This window comes from Elephantulus edwardii, unplaced genomic scaffold (genome assembly GCF_000299155.1).
Source record: "Elephantulus edwardii isolate Elephantulus edwardi_28Jun2011 unplaced genomic scaffold, EleEdw1.0 scaffold00127, whole genome shotgun sequence".
Classification (NCBI taxonomy): Eukaryota; Metazoa; Chordata; class Mammalia; order Macroscelidea; family Macroscelididae; genus Elephantulus; species Elephantulus edwardii.
This window is the reverse complement of record NW_006399877.1, coordinates 4,089,127-4,109,994: the sequence shown is the minus strand read 5'-3', so window position 1 is coordinate 4,109,994 and position 20,868 is coordinate 4,089,127. Positions and strand designations below refer to the sequence as shown.

At 51.3% G+C, this 20,868-nt stretch overlaps 1 protein-coding gene across 1 annotated transcript in view; it reads right to left on the bottom strand.

The window, feature by feature from the left end:
• The window catches only part of IQCA1 (IQ motif containing with AAA domain 1), a 135,706-nt gene that overhangs the window by 10,014 nt on the left and 104,824 nt on the right, over positions 1 to 20,868 (bottom strand). Inside the window, exons 14-16 of the mRNA XM_006893518.1 lie at positions 13,790 to 13,897; positions 12,840 to 13,039; positions 1,018 to 1,104 (exon numbers count right to left, since the gene is read on the bottom strand). Coding sequence (XP_006893580.1) covers positions 1,018 to 1,104; positions 12,840 to 13,039; positions 13,790 to 13,897 — 395 coding nt within the window. The remainder of the gene's footprint in view (positions 1 to 1,017; positions 1,105 to 12,839; positions 13,040 to 13,789; positions 13,898 to 20,868) is intronic.

The window sequence follows — 20,868 nt, the reverse complement described above, 5'->3', positions numbered from 1 at the left end:
CCCCATCAGCTCCTGGCTCCATCAGCTCCTGGCCCCATCAGCTCCTGGCTCCATCAGCTCCTGGCCCCATCAGCTCCTGGCCTCATCAGCTCCTGGCTGCATGAGGCCATTGAGCTGCTGTACAGATGGACGGGGGGCCTCGGTGCATGAATCCCAGGCCCCTTCGCTGCTTGTCACTGTGAACAAGGAAGCGTCCCGGTGGCAGTCCTCGTGTACCATCTGCTTTACACAGGCAAACCCCACAAAAGCCATCGCATGGGTGTGATTCCATCATGCTTCGTGGCTCTAAGTCTTTATGGGAGCAGCTGGTGGGCTTGAACCGACGACGTTTCTGTCGGCAGCACTCTGCCACCGGGGTTCTTCGTGTAAGCTGAGTTGTCTGATACCACTCGTCTGTCGGGGTTTGAAGCCCCTCCATTCCTCTTCTCTATCTCGTTCATGTTCTACTGTTGTCATCGAGGACCACTGAGTTGGAGCCAACTCTTAGCTGACCCTCCGGGGGGTTTTCAGAGACAATAAACTGCACAGGAGGAGACGGCCCGTCTTTCTCTCACAGAGCAGTGGCTGAGTTTGAACCATGTGCCTTGGGGTTAGCTGTGCAACTCCTAAAAGCTCCCTCATGTCCCACTAGACAATGTCTTGTAGAGTCAGACTTCCGGGACTCTTCGGTGGGTGATACCTGCGTTCAGGAGGTAACGCGTGGAGAAAAGAGCCCGCCTGCTTCCTTCTCCCTCTGAGGCTGCCCGAGAGCCCTGGTGAAGAAGTGCACTTCGTGCTGAGCTGCTGATCAAAAGGTCAGGTGTTCAAATCTGCGGGACAAAGAGGCGCACTTGCTTCCTACCCCGCGTTACGGCTGGGAGACCCAGTGGAGGCTCGTTAGGTGCTGAATCGACTCCACTGCAATGTAGCTGGTGGTTGTGGCATGGCAAGGGCGTCTGGAAAAGCTGTGGTCCTGGCCAGGGCCCCGAGCGGGAGGAAGGGCCAGGCCGGGCCGAGGGCCGAGGGGGACGTCCTCACCTTCCTCTCCTGGAGCGGCACTCTCTTGTAGAAGGTTTTCTCTGTGTCTCCGATCCACAGCACGGACGGTTGGAGCTGCCGGGCCACCTGGGGAGGACAAAGAGGACTGGCCTGGGGATGCTCTGTCCATCAGTCCCCCGGGGGGGCCATTCTCAGTGGCACCCCGGTGGCTCCGCAGGACTGTCTGAGGATGCTCTGTGCCCACTGTCCCTCGGTCCCCCCGGGGTGTCCCTTCTCAATGGCGCCCCCGGTGGCTCTGCAAGATGGCCTGGGAATGCTAGGTGCCCAGTGTCCCTCAGTCCCCCCTGGGGGGGAGGCAGCCATTCTCAATGGCGCCACAGTGGCTTCACAGAACTGTCTGAGGATGCTAGGTGCCCACTGCCCCTCAGTTCCTGGGGTGGGGGGAGGTGACCATTCTCAATGGCGCCCCTGGTGGCTTCGCAGGACTGTCTGAGGATGCTAGGTGCCCACTGTCCCTCAGTTCCCAGGTGGGGGGGGGCGGCCATTCTCAGTGGCACCCCCCCCACCCGGCTCCACAGGACTGTGGTGACAGCAACCAACACCACGGCCATATGCTTGCGTCCACATAGGCAGTGACCCCTGCAGACTAGTGTGGGTGGAGACACGTGGTCCAGGGCATCTGACCAGATGCCAGTGCCTCTTCTAGGACAGGCTGGTAGAGCCAGGTCTACACTAGGCCCTGCCGTGGGGCCAGGCTGCATGTGACTTAGCACACTCTGTGATGGCATCCCTCAGTTAGACGGAAGGCCCATGTGTTAATCACAGTCTGCACTGGGCGAACTAGAAGTCCACTGGTTCAAGTCTACCAGGCGCTCCTCGGGAGAAGACAAGGCAGTCGGCTCCCATCGAGATTTACAGTTTCAGAAACCCAGTGGCCCCAGCCACAATAGTGAACACAGTTCCCAGGGTGGTAACGACACGTGCTAGCGAGGGGGTGGCGGGGAGAGACTGGGACTGCTCTTCAAGCTTGTGGGAATGTAGAATGGTACAGACACGGCGTAAAATGGTCTGGCGCTTTCTCAAAAAGGTGGAAGTAGAAATATCATTTGACCCAGCAATTCCACTACTGAGAATATACACACTAAAGAAACCAGAGCTGCCACTCACACACATGTACGCACATCCATGTTTATGGCTGCACTATTCACAATAACAAAGAGATGGAAGCAACCCAAGTGTCCATCAACAAACAAATAGAAAAACAACGGTTCAGGCACACGATGGAATACTACACAGCACTGAAAAACAACAAACACATAACATGTCACCCAACATGGGGAAGCCTGGATGAAAGTGTGCTGAGTGAAATATCTCAGTCACAAAAGGACAAATACTGCATAGCACCGCTGCCATAGAACAGGCCTGACACGGAGGTAGAACAGGAAAAAAGGTGGTTAGGTAATGAACATGGCACTGGACACGTGAGGGAAGGACTGTCTTAAAGGAATATATGGGGGTAGATGTGTTGGAGTCAGTGAGACTGGCTCAGGATAGAGCAGGGTTCAGAGCGGCTGAACAACAGGGTCGCTAAGAGTTGCAAGCAGCTTGGTGACACACGATGACACCACCACCACCACGGATATTACTGATGGGAAGTTCGCCTTTATGGAGTGGGTAGAAGCCAGCCTTGGCCACCCCCGCCATGCATTTGCTCATTTTACAATGCTTTCTGAATTGTAGTGTTGGCCAAGGGCGCTGACTAACCTCACCCTCAGCCTCTCCCTCACTGTCACGGGCTCAACGAACGAGCAAGTCTGATTCAGAGGACGAGCAGCCAGAGTGCTCCTTGGAGGACAGGATGGAGACACTGTCACATACCCTGGGCATGTTGTCAGGAAGGACCAGTCCTTAGAAAGAGAGATGCTGGGAAGACAGAGGGTCGGAGAAAGAGAGGAAGACCCTTGGCAAGATGCAGACACAGTGACGGTGGCAATGACCTCAAGTACATCAGAGAGGGGGAGGATGGTGCCGGGAGGACAAGGTTCCGACCCACCGCTTGAGGGGTGGCTGTGAGTCGTAGCTGATCTGAGGCACCTAATTTGCTGTGACTCTGAACCTTGTGCCGCTGGGGTGTCAAATGCCATAACGGTTACCCATGGTGGACAGTGTTTGGTGGAGCTCCCAGCTTAAGACAGGTTTGGAAACAGGAACAGCATCTACTTCCTAAACAACATGCCTCTAGAAACTATGAACTTGGAGAAATGATGATAGTTACAGAAAGGCTTCAGGCTTTTTGTTCACAGGGTCGCTATGAGTTGTGCCTGACTTGATGGCAATCAACAACAACAGCAACAAAGTGAGTTCTAGTGGCCTAGTGGTAAGAATCTGCCCTGCCATCCCAAAGGAATACAGTTCAAATCCACCAGCTGCTTTGTGGAGAAAGATGAACAGTCTACTCCTGTGTGAGTACACTGCCTCTGGAAACTGGTGGCTCAGCTGCCCACGCCACTCTACAGGACTCTGTCCAGGTGTCGCTGGCGGCTCTGCTACGGGTCAGATCTCACTTGCTGTCCACGCCACCCTACAGGACTCTGTCTAGGTGTCGCTGGTGGCTCTGCTATGGGTCAGATCTCACTTGCTGTCCACGCCACCCTACAGGACTCTGTCCAGGTGTCATGGCAGCTCACTATGGGTTGGGTCCAGCGTGACGTCCATGCCACCCTATGGGACTGCCCAGGTGTCTTTGCATCTGTCCCTCAATGCACTCAAGTGGCTTCACTCACCTCCTTGCTGCCAGTGACGTGGAAGTCCACCTGTAGTGTCCACATGACTCCTCCCCAGAACTTCACACGCCCACATCACACTGGGATCCCCCAGACTTCAGATGGTCAACGCGGATGCCATCATCTTGTCTCCCTCCCACGGGCCTGCTCCTTGCACATGTCCCTACCTGACCTCTTCATACCACTTCCCAAGCCAAAGGCCTGGGCAGCCTCCCCGGCCCCCCTCCCCCTCCTCACCCCCTCCAACTCCACAGACCCTTCCAGCTCCGGGCCTTCTGGCTTTCTTCCCCATGTGGTCTGTACACTGTGGTCATCAGGGGCTGGTTAGCTTGAGTGAGGAGGGCAAGCACTGAAGAATCATTGTTCCACAAAAAGCTATTTTGAGTCTAGGTCAAAAGCTTTCCTATTTCCAGTCTCACGAGTAAATGACAAAAGGAGGCAGTGCATGGAAAAGATTTTAAGCTTAGAAACAAGATAATTTATAATAACTCAGGCAAGATCTTTTTCTTTTGAGTACCTCTTAAAAATCTTAGTGTTAGACCCTAAAGCCAGTGGAAAAACCATTTTCCCTAAATGACTGACCCTTGCCTCAGGTAACTGAGCTGACACAGCCGCTGAAGCTTTCCATGCCCATCTGGCGGGCAATGGTTTTACCATCACCTGCCCATGTCCTCTTCTCCCAGCCAGCCCAGTGTGCCTTCATGCGAATGCCAAGTGAGAGAGCCAAGCTCCTGGAAGCACACACACACTCTCTCTGTTTAAAAGATCAAGCAAGGCACTCAAACTTGAGTTACAGGAGTCTTGCCAGCTTGGGACCACTTTGAGACCCACAGTCTCATGTGCACCCCCCAATTTAGGGTTGTTTTGAAAGCTCGGCTGCACAATCCCATTGACTGAAAGTCCACGATTGTTCCTCGCACTGTCAGCTTCTCCAGAACAAATGGGGGGAATTCCACACTTCCTTTATTTTTCACACACACACCTGGGAAGGAGTTCCTTCCCCAGGAAGTTCACCTGCTTGCAGCCAGGCCTGTGGGCAGGACTTTGTGTTTGGGGGTGACTCGGTTTGGAAGGGCTCAACTATTAGGGACTGAAGTGGAATTCTTTTCCCGAGTGTACTCTTCAACGTCATCGGATGACAGAGTGCTTGGAGAGCTGCCACCTCGCATCTGTCCTCACAAGCCGCTCGGGTTTGTTGTGTACACGTACAGTGAAAGCCCTAGCCCCATTCCACGGATGAGGAGACTGAGGCAGAGAGAGGGCTGGGTACCTCACCGACGCTACAAAAGCAGTGGTGGGTCCTGAATCCCTACCTGGCTCTGGCTGATCCAAGTCCCTCTGTGCTTGGCTCAGTGTTTGAGCCTGGCTATGAACATAGAGGCTGCCAGTTCAAACCCACCCAGATGCACTGAGGAAGAAAGGCCTGGCTGCCTGCTTCCACCAAGGTGACAGCCAAGAGACACTACACAGCACTGCTCTACCCTGTAGCACACGGGTTGACATCAATGACGACAGGCTGCTCCAGGCTTCACCTTCCACACAGCCTCAGGACACGAGCTGCCCTCTTGGAGCCTCTCTCTACCCGGCTCTGTGTCAACAGACCCACGCCCTGGTCTTCCTGACTTTCCTCACTGACCAGCTCAGTGACAGGCTGGCTAAGATGCCAGGTGACTGCTCAGGCCTGGGCAGAGAAGGGGCATGAGCTCCTGGGCTCGCTGGGAGGATGGAAGGACCAGGGCACCTGGGCTCGGCGAGAAGACGTCCCATGCAGCGGGGGGTGGGGGGATGGGGGGCGAGCTGTTGGATTCAATCAATGGCCAGTCCGCTGCTGTAATTTAGGCCGGAATGCGGTGTGGCAGTGTGCCTCAGTGTGCCCGTTCATGGCATTCATGTGCAAGCAGCTGGCAGCTGAGAGGTCTCTAACGTCTTCTTAGGGCAGCAGGCGTGTCTGAAGGACGAGGGCAGGAGGGAGAGCATGGGAGGAGGTGGCGTGGTGGGGAAGAGGGCGGGAGGGGACAGCCTTGGAAGAAGGTCTCCTCCAGTGCACCTTGGATGGACAGACGAACACTGGAAGACTTCTCTCCAATGCACATTGATGGACAGATGGATGCTGGAGATGGTGTGGCGAGTCCTGTGGGGGTGGACAGGTGGACAGGGCGCTGGGAGGAGGCAGACAGGTGAGTTCCGACAACATGCCCCCTGAAAACACATCCTTGATGTCTGTTCTTTATTTCTTCAGTGATTTCATTGTTGGCTGTACATGCAGCAAACCCACACCCAGATTCTGCACGTACACTCAGCTACAGCGGTTGTATTCTGCACGTGGGGCAGACAGTCTCTGTCCCCTTTCTGAACTGTCCTTCTCTTGTTGGTTTTGCAGAAGCATCACTCATCAGTAGAAGTGCCAGGCTCTGTTGGTGTGAGGCGCCATCCTCCTGCCGGAGAGAACACGAGCTCCCAGCCCTGCTTCCTCCTCAGTCACAGCTGTGCATGAACTCACCGCTGCGGCCACCGCGCTGGTCCAGCTGCTGGGGGCGGCCGCCTTCCCACTGACTCTCTCCTTTCCCAAGCACAGTGGTCTTCAGGGACTGGTCTCTTCTGCTGACCCATCCAGAGCTGCACCCTGGCTTGTAAAGGGCATTCTTGCTGTACCTCCTCCCAGACAGACTGATTCGTCCTTGCAGCAGCAGACGGTCTTCTCAGTGAATCCATAATTCAGAACGTGCAGACTGACGTTAGCACAGCGCTTCGTCCCACCACCTGGAGTGGACCTCACCTTCCACGGTGAAAGAGCGCAGGTTGACATATGAACATGCTCTGCTCACGTGACATGAGATTTGTTTCTCCAACATAATTTTAGCACCATGTCTCATGACTGCATGATCTAACCCTTGTCACTGAACAATGAGCTGTCACGACATGACACAGTGCAGAGGGAGGCCCCTGAGGGGAGTGTGCCCCCAGCAGTGAAGGTGCTAAGAGGAAGAGCCCGTGTGTTGTGTCATAGCGTGTGTGTGTGTGTGAGCGAGAGCGAGAGCGCGAGAGAGAGGAAGAAGAAGAAGAAGGAGGAGGAGGAGGAGGAAAAGGAGAAAAGAGAAGGAAGAGGAGAAGAAGAGAGAAGAGAAAGAAGAGAATGGAATGGATGGCTAGAAGAGGTTGAAGGAAGGACAGTCTGAAAGGCTAGAAAGCATGTGTGTGACCGTTAACAGCGTGGACCAGGACAAGCATCACCAAGGGGACTGGCGGAGGGGGGAGGAAAGTGTGCATGCCTGAATGAGTCAATATCTTTGTAAACCTGAACCAACATAAAAAATGAAGACACACACCTTCTTCTGTGACAAGAAAACCAACATGAGCTGCACATCGGTCCGTGTAACGACACTCTCCCTCCTTGGCGCCCCCTTTCCACTGCTCCTAGCTGCCCTGCCCTGCCTCCCTGACCACTGTTCGGAGCCGATGCTGCCCTTGTGGTCCATACAGTGGGCTGCTGTGAGGAGTGTCCTCTTCCCTGGTGTCAGTGGCCCCTTTAAGGGCCTGGAGATTGTCTGGCTGCCCCATGATTCCCGGGTGGGTTCAGCTCCACGTCTGAAGGCTTCGTCAGGGCTGTGAGTCAGCTCTGACCGGAGCACTGAGTCCGGTTTTGAGTTTTAAGGGCTGTAGTCCCAGGCTTCTGGCAGCCTCTAGCAGACCCGTTGTTGTTGTTCTTGTGTTTCTCTGAGTCAGAACTGACTCCCTCCAGTGGGCTTTCTGAGGCAGTAGTCACACAGGAGACTGCTCATCTTTCTCAGCTGTAGATTTGAACTGTGCACCTCTGGGTTGGCAGCACAGCTCCTTACCACTGGGCCACCAGACCTGTAGTCTTTTCAAAGCCATTTAACGGCCTTCAACGCTTCCCATGCATCCGCCCCTCTGCGGCCCCATCAGCGTGGTCCTCAGTCTCAGGCTGGTGTAGGCCGTCCCTGGTGTTGTCCGCTAGTCCTTTGGACTAAAAGCATCTGTGGGTCTTGATTTTCTTCACTCCTGGTGGTGGGATGGGGGGCGGGGGAGAGACCATCGGCCGTGTCTTAGCTGAGGCCGGGACATACCTGCTCGCCCTCTGAGCTGCTGTCGTCGAGTTGATTCTGAATAGTGGTGGTCCCGTGGTGACAGGGCACAGATGCTTCACGGAGGTCTCAGTGTCCCGGCCTGTCCCGTGAGGCCTCCCTGGGTGGACTTGAACTGCCGACCTTTTGCCTGGCAGGCCAGTGTCTAACCCTCTGTGTCTCCCGGGACTCCCTGCTGTCCGGTCAGTTCCCCAGGCGGGAAGTCACCAGGGAAGGGGGCTGCCCATCTTTTTCCTCCTGAGCTGTGGGTGGATTTGAACCACCGGAGAGGTACAGATTCCAACCCAGAATGCCCAGATCTCTATGGGGTTGTCCAGTCACCAGGAAGGGGTACCCACTCATGCTCCTCTCGAGACAGATGGGGGGTCCTTTGTCCCTTCTGTTCTCAACAAGGACCAACATTTTAAAAAAAGCTCTTTGTCAATTTGTTAATGAAAAATGATATTCTTTGCTCTTTTAATTTTCATTTAGCTATGAAAAGGCTTCCTTTAAATTACCCATAGATGGTTTGAGGTCATGGACAATTAAATGTAATTAATTTATAATTGAACTTCAGGGAAGTTCGATGGGAGAGTTTACGACAGTGGCCAGTAGAGGGCTCTTCAGCCCCGTTAAATGTGGGATGTGCAGGTTTGTGTCAACTGGGGAACAAAGACCTGTCCACCAAGGAGCGAGCATTGTTTCAAATTTTGGGAAGAGCTCTGTCAGACAACTGCAGCCTGGAGCCAGGGCCCTCCGTCCTCACAGAAACACTGTCAGACTCTCACCCTGAATAGATTCCCAGGGATCCCTGGGGATGCAGTTAATGTAATCGGCTGGTAACCTAAAGGCTAGTGGTTCTAGTCTACCCAGAGGTACCACAGAACCATGACCTGACAACCTCCATCTGAAATCACCCCCTAGAACCCTTCAGAGCATGGCTGCACCTCAAATACGGGGCTGACCCCACGGCTACTGGTGGGGTTTCCTGGTTAGGTTAGACATGAAGATGAAGAGACTTCATCACACACACTCTGGGTGTGTTGTCAGGAGGGTCAGTCCCACGTGAAGGACATCGGGGTTGGAAAAGCAGAAGGTCAGGGAGAGAGAGGAAGACCTTCAACAGGATGGGCTGATGTGGTGGCTGACCCAGCAAGGTGGACAGGCTGGTGGACAGGCTAAGGGGAGTGTCTGTGCTGTTGTACAAGGCCGCAGTGAATGGGACGTCACTTGGCCGCATCTAACAACAGGATGTGAAGACTTAACAGCCAGCAGTGTCTGTGTGTGGTCCCTGTATTACTGATATGCTTGACCTTGGGGTTTGGACCTGAAAAGCCAGTGCTGTGCCTGCGTGAGGCTCCCTGCGCTCAGGGCCACCTCTCACCACCACTTCTTCCCCTCCCCTCCCTCCCCTCCCTCCTCTCTTCCCTCCGTCTGTCCTTGCTGCCATGGTCCCAGGAGCGGTGGCCAGCCTTCCCTGGAAGTTAACTGTCTACACACCTTTGACCCTTTGCACTCTGACCCTGGTCCTAGGCCCCAGTCTCCTGTCCCCCTGGTGGTGGCTCAAGCAGCTCTTCCTCCAGTTAATGAAAAGCAAACACCTCTCTGCAGGCCGCCAGCGCCCGCACTAGCCCTGTGGGACCCATGGTCTCCTCACTGAGAGCAGACTCTACTTGAATGGCTCCCAGGTTGAGGGGCTGGGGCAGCCGTTTAAGGGGGGGGTGCACGGAGAAGGTGAGGGTTAGTGGGAGGTGCGCGGGGGGTGCAGAGGGGTAAGGGTTACTGGGGGGTGTGGAGTGTTCACGGAGAAGGTGAGGGTTAGTGGGGGGGGGGGGTGTGGGCCAGGCCAGCTGAGCTGATGGGCTACTTTATAGATTGATACTCTCACACCCAGTATTTAGTCGTCCACACCCTGTCAGTTTGCAGTGAGTCTCGTGAACACAAGCTTACAGGTCGTCACAACAAGGTCTCTTAGCAGCAGGACATGAACTTCCCAAAAGCCATGCTACTCTGTGGACTCATGCCAGGAACCAATGAGCAGTGTGGTGGCAAGATCGGAAACACTGATTTATCTCTGCTCCAATCACCAAAACCTACATCCACCAGGTCAACTGGAGCACGTCTCAGTGTCACCCTGTAGGTCAGGAAGAACCACCCCTGGGGTCTCCAAGCTGTCCATCTTAAAGGGAGAGTGCCCCATCCTTCTCCCCAGAAACAGCTGGTAGATTAAAATCCGAGCCTCTCAGTCAGCAGCCATGGATGGTAACCCTTATGTCACCCAGAGTGTAAGGACCTAGGTAGGATCTCTCTCTCTCTCTCTCTCTCTCTCTCTCTCTCTCTCTCTCTCTCTCTCTCTCGCTGTGTACCCTCAAATCAGATCCGACTGGCACAGGAAGAGATTGCCCCTTGTTCTCCAGAGGAGCATCTGGGGGAAGGATCTCTTTAAAATGCAGAAATGCAGGGATGTAAATTAAGGACAAAGGTGAATCTGATCCAAGCCAGGGTATTTTCAATTGCTTCCCAAGTATCTGAAAGTTGGACAATGAATAAAGAGGACTGAAGAAGAACTGATGACTTTGAATTATGAGGTTGGCAAAGTGCACTGACTGTCGAAAGAAAAGCAAGTCTGTTTTAGAGAAAAGTATAATCAGGTGTTCCTTAGAGGTAAGAACAGTAAACTTCTCTCTGACACACTTTGGGCATATTGCAAGGAGGGACCAGTCCTTGGAGAGGGATGTCATGCTTGGGAGGGTGGAGAGACAGCCCAGGAGAGGGAGACCCTCGATGAGATGGATTGATTCAGTGACTGGGGTAATGGGGGTAGGTGTGTCAGAGACAGTCAGATTGGCTCAGGATAGAACAGGATTTAGGGTTGTTGTACATAGGGTCGCTGTGAGTCGCAGGCAACTTGATGGCACATAACAACAACAATAATATCACTTTGGGCATGTTGTCAGGAGAAGTCAATTTTTGGAAAAAGACATCCTGCTGGGATGTAGAGGCAGAACAATCCAGAAACCACAGCTGTTAAGTCGTTCTGACCCTTAGTGACACCTCCCCCCCCCCCCCCCCAGTGATTCCCAGGCTGTAGAACTTTCCGGGAGGAGACACTCATCTTTCTCCCAAGAGAGGCTGGGGGATTCAAACCACAAACCTTTCAGTTAGCAGAGCGGCATATATTGCACTATCCCATGAGGGCTTCTTCTTACGGCACCAGGGACCCACCATTTAAAGAAAACAAAAAATGGGCACTGTATTGTGGTGTTTATAACACTGTGAATTTCGTTCCAAGAAGGTGAGTATGTACGGATGTGATCTGGGAGTGAAAGGGACAGCAGACAGCCTACGGATTTCACCCTCACAAGGCTCCACGCTTCATATCCAATGGCCTCGCAGGAATGAAGGCTCAAACTCAAGATGCCCATTGAATCTGCAGAGCAACCACTGAGAGAGGAAAAGAGGCATTTCCAAAGAAAGAACAGAACAACGTACATGGAACACTGAAGAAGAAAAAAAGAAAAAAACAACCACGGAGTTAGTCTCTAAAAACAGGTGGGAAAGGAGACATGGAGAACACAAAAGAAACTGGATAACTGGAGAACAAGGAGTAGCTTCTTAAAGTAAGTCCTTACCCACCCACTGCCATGGGGAAGCTTCTAACTCACAGTCACCTTGGAGGACAGAGCGAAACGGCCCCAGAGGGTTTCCCAGGCATCGCCCATAGTACATGGCACGTCTGACCAAAGCCAACAAAAGCAGTCATGAGCTCGGAGAGACCAGCAAGCATTCAAGAGGACACTTCTGCAGAAAGAGGATGAGCTGGGTGGGGAGGGAGGTTTATGCAAAAGAAGAAGCTGTTTCTCATTGCTAGATGCTCCGTCAGACACAATAGTTCATTTACAGGATGTGCTTCCATCTGTATGCCGAGCAGATCATCTGAGAAGCTGGACTACATGAAGAACCAAGTGGCATCAGGACTGCAAGGAGACTCCTTATCAACCTGTGTCATTTAGATCACACAGCCTTGTTTGCAGAGAGTGATGAAGACTTGAAGCACTGAAGATCAAAGACGGTAGACATCAGTATGAACAACTCCTCGCCATCCAGAGGAGAAAATTCCTTACAACTGGAACAAGAAGCAACACCATGACAGAGGGAGATAAGACTGATGCTTTCAAGGGTTTAGTGTGACGTGAATTCACAACAAATGTCCACGGAAGCCGCAGTCAGGAAATCGAAGGACCGAAACAGGCAAGTTGCCTGAAGACCTCGTAACGGTGTTCAAAAGCAGAGAGCCACGTGGAGAGCTGAGGAGCACCTGACGGTCACATTTTCAACTGCATCCTACGCATGTGAATGCTGATCACTGGGGAGGGAAGACTGAAAAATCGGGTCCTTGGAATTACGGTGCTGGTGCGTGATCTTAAATACACCACAATCTGCCAGAAGAATGAACAAACCTATCTTGAAAGAAATGCAGCCAGAATTCTCCTTAGAACCTGAAGGATGGTGAGCCTTCACCTCATAAGCATTGGACACATGACCAGGAGGGGCCAGTGCCTGGGGAAAGACACTGGATTTGGTGAGGTGTAGGAGGGTTAGTGGGAGAGAAGGCCCTCAGTGAGATGGACTGACACAGAGTGCCAATGAGATGGGCTGCTGCACAGACCTTCCATGGGGCAGACTGACACACGAAGGACGGTGCAGGACAGTGCAGGACGGGGCAGAATGGGGCGGATGGAGCAGGATGGGGCAGGATGGTGCAGGACAGGGCAGGACGGGGCAGGTGGGGCAGGTGGGGCAGGATGAGTCTGTGTTCTGTTCTATTATACACGATAGGGTCATGATGAGTCGGAAGGCAATTGGTGGTATCTGACAGCAACAGGATGATGTGGTGGGGACGTCTAGGGGGCCGCACTTGCTGGCCTTAGTTTGGAAGCGCAGGATGTGAGTGTGGCCTACAGGGAAAGGAGGCAGGAGCCAGGATGCAGCATACCTTGAAGACGATGTGCACCATCATCTGGAGGCCATTCCGGCCCGGATACTTGCTGGCGATGTTGGATGCTGACAGGTTGAAGAGGTTGGCCCCTGTCTCTGTGCAGATGGCATGGACCAGCATTTTCTTCCCAACCCCTGAGGGCCCAGCCAGCAGCAGGGATTTCACCAGAGGGGCTTTCTCGTGCACCGTCGCGGATCCTGAAAGATCGAAGGGGAGGCCTCCAACTCCTGCCCAGGAACCCGAGTCCTTCTGAGACAGGCTTCCTCATGGCCACGTCTTCAGTGCTGAGCGATGCCTTTAACCTCCTGTCCCCTCCTCACCCCTCTCCAACTATTCAGGGGGAGAGAAGAGAGTGGGCACTGGCTGGGCACAGTACAAGCAGACCTTGGAGACACTGTGGGTACATGTCCAGACCATGACAGTTAAGCAAATAAAAAAAAACAGAGAGTCACCTGGATGTTTGGATTTCCCACTAGGGCACCTAACAGTTCTGTTGACGCTGGCCTACACCCTCTTAGGTGTGCAATGCCATAAGGAAAGGGTTTCAAGGATTGTGAGAATTACCAACATGTGACACAGACACGGAGTGAACAACTGCTGTGGAAACAGTGCCTGTAGACTCACTGCAGTTCCTAAAAGCACAGCAGCTTCAAAGAGCAAGAAACTGAACTGTATGCATCTGCCCAAAGCCAGGACTCGCGTGGAAGCGGGGTACCCCAGTACAGGAGGCGCATGTGGACAGGCAGGTGTGTTACCTACTGCCCAAAGCCTGGACTCGCGTGGAAGCCAGGCGCCCCTATTGCAGGAGATGCATGTGGACAGGTGGGCCTGCTACCTATTGCCCACAGCCAGGACTCGCGTGGAAGCTGGACATCCCCAATACAGGAGGTGCACCTGGACAGGTGGGCCCCAAGCAGGAGGCTCACGTGGACAGGGAGGCCCATTACCTAGTGGCAGGACTCCGTAGAGGGCGATGAGCTGTCTGACATCCATAAGTGACGGCATGGGCTCTATGCCCAGCTGGCGCAGCGTGGTCCCCAGGTAGCTGTACTCACCTGGGGAGGACAAGTATCACAATGCAGATGAGGGGATGGGACTGTGGGTTCTTCCACATGGCATGATATTGACACAGAAAATCAACCCAGAGCAAACTTTAGCAAAGACACTCCATGTGGTGTCCAAGGCTTATCGTTCAGAATGTCTTTCCTCACCATGAATTAACTGTTCCTTTTGTGTTGAAGTATTTATTGTTTTGAGGAGATAGGGAGCGTTGGTGGCCTAGTGGTAAGAATCTGTGCTACAATCCCAAAGGCTCGCAGTTCGAACCCACCAGTTGATCATCTGCGGGGGAAAGATGGGAGGAGGCAATCTCCTCCCATCCAATTTGCTGCCTTTGAAAACCCTCTGGTGTAAAAAAGAAAAAGAAAAAGAAAACCCTCTGGTGGGTCAGCTATGGGTTGGTCCCAAAGATAAACAACAACAATAAGAAGGAGACAGGATTAGGGTGGGATACAAGCCCCCTTACGAGAGGCTTAAAACAGTGCATGAGAGGGAGGACAGAGCTCTTTTTGGCATGCCTGCTTTCCGGCTGCTCCACAATTCACAGTCTACAACGTTCACCAGGCTCTGCAAAAACCGGCCTGCAGACCTAGGCACGTGAGTCACTCCTGTCGGGGCTGAGTCTTGGGGAGACTTTCCAGTGAAGCCCAAACCCGAGGAGTGGGGGAACTGAAGGAAGCAGGGAGTGCTATGTCAGAACTCAAGGAGTTACACAATAGATCAAACACTTGGGGGCGAAGTTGGCTCTGCATTTCCTGTAACCGGTCTGCTACTAATCTTAGCAGAACGAATAATGAATGCGCACCGCATTGCCGCATATGTAACACAGGAAATTAGGGCATAAGGGGCCTTTCTGCTGGCAAATGGTATAAAGCTCATGTTGTTGTTGTTGTTGTTATGTGCCATCGAGTTGCTTGCGACTCATAGCAACCCTATGTACAACATCCCTAAACTCTGCTCTGCTCTGTGCCAATGGCACCATCTCTGACACACCCATCCCAATTACCGCAGTCACTGAATCGATCCACCTCATAGAGGGCCTTCCCCTCCTGCGCTGTCCCTCCACCCTACCAAGCATGATGTCCCTCTCCAAGGACCTGTCCTTCCTTACAACATGCCCAAAGTATGTCAGACGAAGCCCCAGAATCCTTGCCTCCAAGGAGCAGCCCAGTTTAACCCTTTCCAGGATGAATCTCTTTGTTTTCCTAGCAGCCCATGGTACTGTCAATACTCTTCTCCAGCACCACAGTTCAAAGGCATCAATTCTCCTTCCATCCTCCCTAGTCATTTGTCCAACTCTCTGATGTGTAACAAGTGATTGCAAAGACCATGGCCTGCATCAGATGCACCTTAGTCTTCAGAGAGACACCATTGCTCTCCAGTACTTTGGAGAGGTCCCTAACAGCTGACTTTCCCATCGCAATACATCTTTTAATTTCCTGGCTACTGGTGCCAAGAGTGTTGACCGTGGAGCCAAGCAGACTAAAGTTGTTAACAATCTCAATCTCTTCACCGTCCATCCTGATGCTGCCAATTGGTCCAGTGGTGAGAATCTTTGTCTTCTTGACTTTGAGCCTCAACCCATATTGAAGGCTGCAGTCCTTGATCCTCTGCAGCAAGCATTTCAGGTGCTTCTCAGTTTCAGCAAGCAGGGTTGTGTTATCTGCATAACACAGACTGTTGATAGATCTTCCACCAATCCTGATCTCCTCATAGAGCCCAGCCTCTCAGATAATCTGTTCTGCATACAGGTTGAAAATGTACGGAGATAAGGACACATCCCTGGCGTACGCCATTCCCAATTTGAAACCATGCAGTTATCTGCATAAAAATATGGTGACTGTATTATGAGGAGTCCCTGAGTGGTGCCAACAGTTAGCTTGGGTGAAAATGGAAATAAAGTTGGAAGTTTGAGTAAAACCAGAGGTGACTCAGAAGAAAGGCCTGACAACCTACTTCCAAAAAAAAGCAGCCACTTCTCATAAGGCAAATAATGCATAAGACCATTGTTGTAAAAATAGAAGGACAACGAGTAAAATGTGTATGGGGGGCCATGGGGGAAGGGGTGGGAACAGAGGGGCGAGAACGAGCAGGGAGGAATCATGGGGTCACACAATTTGATGGGGGGAAGGAAGGGGTAAAGGAAATTGGAAAGATCTGGCAGGGTCCTGAAAATAGCACAATGGTGGGCATAGTTCAACGGTGATTAACTTCATAAAAGGCAATGTGAGGGAATGATTGAGTGGAACACAGTGTGAATGAACCAAAATGAGAAACACAATGTAAATAAATTTTGTATGCAAACAAATATAAACATTTAAAAACAAACCCAAAATTATATCCTTTTAATTTATAAATAGGAATAATTATTCTTATAGTAAATGTTTCATTTTGCAAAAAAAAAAAAAAAAAAAGAAAGGTGCTTCTAACATATTTCCTGCCATGAAACCTAGAATGTCAAATCCACCACTGAAATCCTCAAGGTGGATACGCAGTTCCACTCAGCATACACGTGGGTCATCACGTGTCAGAATCAGCACAATGACAACTGGCTTCACCGGTTTACAGGACCGTCATGCAAAAAAGGTCTCAGATGAAGGCATGAAGAAAGACAAAAAAATCCCTCTGAGCCAGCCTTGCTCTGTGGTCCTCACGAACCAGGGGCCTGTTGGCTAGTGCAGCGAGTGCCCTCATGGTTTACAGTATACTCCTTGAGTCCTGGGCTGTGGGAGCAAAGTTCCGAAATGAAAGCTACGCAGGGAAGAGTGAAGGAAAGAACCACAGCATTTGTCCACAGGTTAGGCTTAACACTCCGGGAAACCTAACGAGGAATTCTTTACGATTGACCTGGAGTCGGTCCTGCAGCGCTGTAAATCGGATCTAAGATGCAGTCCTTTGAAAGGAAGGGTCTGAGTCTTCTCGGGATAAACAGAAACATCTCCATCTGAGGGTAACATTCATTTACATTTTTATCATTTTTTTCTAATGATAACCAAAGGAAAAATACAGGAATAAATCTTTACAGGTTTAATTAGAAGGCATCAAAGGGCTTAATTGTAACTCGCCATAAATCTGGACTGTTATTTTCTAACTAATTTAGATAAGGTCACCAGGAAAATGAGTTTGGCGGACTCCATTTGTCACCAGGACGGGCGTCCGGAGTCCTTCCAGGCTCCCGTGGGCTCCTTGTGGTTTGTACCTGCACTGAATGAAATGTTCATTGAGTGGATCCCAGCGTCGCTGGTATTTTTCTGGCCCCTACGTCCTACAATAAGCACCTTGCGGAGTCTCTTAGGCCGTAAAGGTATGCTACACAGATGACACGCAGTATGTGCATGTGAGTACACGAACAGCAAAAACATCTAACGTGTTTAAGCCTTCTCACAGATCAGGATCAGGGTTCAAGGCTGGCCAGCAGCTGCTGGGCTATTGTGTGGAGAGCAGTCTTTCAAACCGTCCATCTGAGTGAGAGGGGAAGGGGCCCTGGCAAGGCCGGTGGGCGAGGGCAGGGAGAGGATGAGGATGTGTGCTTTGACCTCAGCTGGCCGCGCTGACGAGCAGGAAATCAATAGGGGAGGGGACCAGTTAGCTCCACAGAGAAGCCACAGAGGGGTCTGTGACAACCCGTAAATCTGGCCCTTAGTGCTAATAAACATCACACTGGAGGTGATGTGAAAGTGGCTCCATGCTCCGGACTGAATAAAGCCACATTGACTCGCAAATGCATTCTGTTTTCCAGAGCCCGCTGTCACTGTGACGTGCTGGCAAGTCATGCTGTGTCAACAGCAGCCCCGTGTACAGCAGACCGAGACACTGCTCGGTGGAGCCCCTGCCCATGATCATCCGAGCCACGTTGCAGCCACTGTGTCAGTCCTTGGTCGCTGACCGTCCGCTTCCCAGGCAGAGCGATGCTGTCCGGGGACTGGCCCCTCCTGGTATCAGGCTCAGAGGCCCAGCTGCATCTCCTGACTGCCCTGGGACACCCGGCTGAACTTCCTTCAAGACACACTCGCTCGCTGCCTGGCAGTGCATGGTGCAGTAACAGTCTTCGCCAACACCGTAATTCAAAGCATCCACTCCTCTTTGGTCTGGCTTGCCCATTGTTCAGGACTCTTCTGAATAGGAGGTGATTGAAAAGACCATGCTTGGGTCGGGTGCACTTCAGTCCTCAAAGGGACAGCTTTGCTTTTTAACACGTTATGGAGGTCTTTTGAAGCAGATTTGCCTAGTGCGGTACCACCTTTGATTTCCCGACTGCTGCTTCTGCGGATGGGAGCTGGGGAGCTGAGGAGAAGAGACCCTCGACAGCCCCTCTTTTCTCCATTTATCGGGATGCCGCTTAGCAAGACTTGTGTTTCTTCCTGTTGGGGTGTGGTCCACCCTGAAGACGACGGGCCCTGATGGTCAGTGGCCGCCTCAGGTCCTCTTCACCTTCGCCCAAGCAGGGGTGTGTCATCTGCTTTTGACAGACTGACTTCCTCCAATCGTGATCACATGCTCTTCATGTAGTCTCTGATGACCTGCGTGATACACAGACTGACTACCCCTGGTGAACGAATACCTGAGGCAAACACTTTCTGATTTCAAGCCACACAGTAACTTCGTGTTCTGTTCTTATGTCTGTCTCCTGATCTACGTATAGGTTTTACGTGAGCACAATTATGTTACCTAGAATTCCCAACCCTCACAATATTATTCACCACACAAGTAAGAGCCTTTGTGGAGTCTACACCCCACAGGAAAACACCTTTCTGCTATGCTCTACCTCAGCCATAACCCATCCGATGAGGTCCCACGTCCCCCTCTGAATGCAGTGTGAATTTCACTGTGAATCTTACAGTTTGCTGTAAATGAACTACTGCAGCTATTTTTTTTTTTAAATTATCTTCAGCAGAACTTGGCTTGCATGTGATACAGTTCATACTATTCAATTATTGTTTAATTCCATGGATCACCGTTCTAACAATGGGCACACATATGAATTCTTTCTGGTTGGCTGTCCATAGATGCCTTTCCAATTTCTCGGCATAGAACGGTGAGCATGTCCAGTGCTGCACTGTTTGTGGAAATGCCTCTGTTGGTCTTGAGCCCGTCAATTCCTGGAGCTCCGTTTTTCAGTAATGCCTCCAGGGAAGCCTGCTTCTCCCTTCACTGCTACCGATTCTTGATCATATGCCACCTCCTGAAACGGGTGAATTTCAACACGCTCTTTGTTTTTTGTACACTGTCTTCTTTTTATACTCCGGTACTGTTCAATATCTTGCCCAAACCTTTAATATCACAAGTCAAGACTTAGAAGTTTCTTCTTGAGTTCCTTCAGGTTGAAAAATGCTGACCATGTTCTTCCTTGTGGGTTTTTAAAAATTTTTATTATTAATTTTAATGAAATTTTACAGAGACTTTGGATTTCTATTCATTCATTTTCTCCATGTCCATCCCTCCTTCCCAGTTCGCTCTTCTCTTTGAAAAGTAAAAGAAAAATTCTTTCACTGTTATACAATCCCTACCCCCAATTCCACTCCACTGTGCAGCCTTTGTTCTAGACTCCTGTCATGACAATAATACCTAATCATATATCCCTTTTAAACAGTTCTTTCCCTTATCTGTTTCAATGTAGTATACACTATTTATCCCCTCCCCCCTTTTCTTAAGTTCTCCCCAACCCTGATGTCAGTCCTGTTTTACAACCATGGCACCATGCAGTATTTGTCCTTTTGTGACTGAGATAGTTCACTCAGCATAATGTCCTCCAGGGTCACCCATTTTGAATAATATTGCATGAGTTCCTTGTTTTTCTTTTTTCTTTTTTTTTACTCAGTCCCAAGTATTTTATTTAAGAACAAAGCAAAGATTCTTTTAGTTAAGATGAAGGAGGATTAATTATCAGCGTCACTGAACTCTACCCCCAATCTCCTATCCTCTTTCAGGTGTTCCCCCCAATTTCTTCATTCTTTAGTGAGTGAGGAACTTAAACCAAGAAGCCCTAGTACAAATACCATGGCTATTTCCAAATTTTCTCCTTTCCTCTGCCACCCATTCCTAGGAAGGACAGGCACTTCATTCAGTTGGAATGCATGGGAGAGCTCACAGGAGAGACCTGGAGAGGTGGGAAGGCTTCCGCCTCAGGGAAAGGGACCGGGGAGTACAGAGTAGTAAAGTGAGGGCCTCTATAGCTTGGACCACCAAAATGGGGTCCTGGTGCCAAAGGAAAAGGCACCGGTCCTCCTGGGAAAGGAGAGACAGCAGGCTCAAAATCCTCTCGTTGGGAGTAGTCATCACCAGATCGTTTGCCCTTCTGACGCCGGTTACAGAACCACACGTGGACCACATCCTTCTCAAGGCCGAGCTGCTGGGCGATGTGGTTGATCGGCTGCAGGGTGGGTTTGGGACACTGGAGGAACAGGCTCTCCAGGCTGCCTCTCACTCGGGTCTCAATGCTTGTTCGCTTTCTCTTTCAATGCAGTGTACTATTCCATTGTGTGAATATACCACAGCTTCTCTCTCCATTCGTTTGCTGATGGGCACTTGGGTTGTTTCCAGCTCTTTGCTGTTGTGAGCAAAGCCGCGATAAACCTGGGTGTGCATCTCCCTGTGGGTTTTCTAACTCCAAGCTTTGTGCATGATCTCACGAGGATGCTCTGATTTGTGGTCTCAAGCCACCCTTTAAAATCTTCTGTTCACGTCTCATACTTTGTCAAGTCTTCTTGTCACTGAGCTTCCTACATGCAAGAGGAAATTTTAGCATTTCTTCAGATGTTCAAGGTGGTGTTTACTATGAATTTTCACTTTCTTCATGTGTAATGTCCTAAATATCGTCCCAGAACTCATGTGATTTGGTCTTTGGTCATTAATGCTCAATGCATCAAATCGACCCTGGAGATGGTCTCACTCGAGATGAGAAGGAAGCAAGGCCGTCCTTGGGCCTCTGTGGACTTGGGGTTTCCTCGGCTTCCACTTCAACAATGAG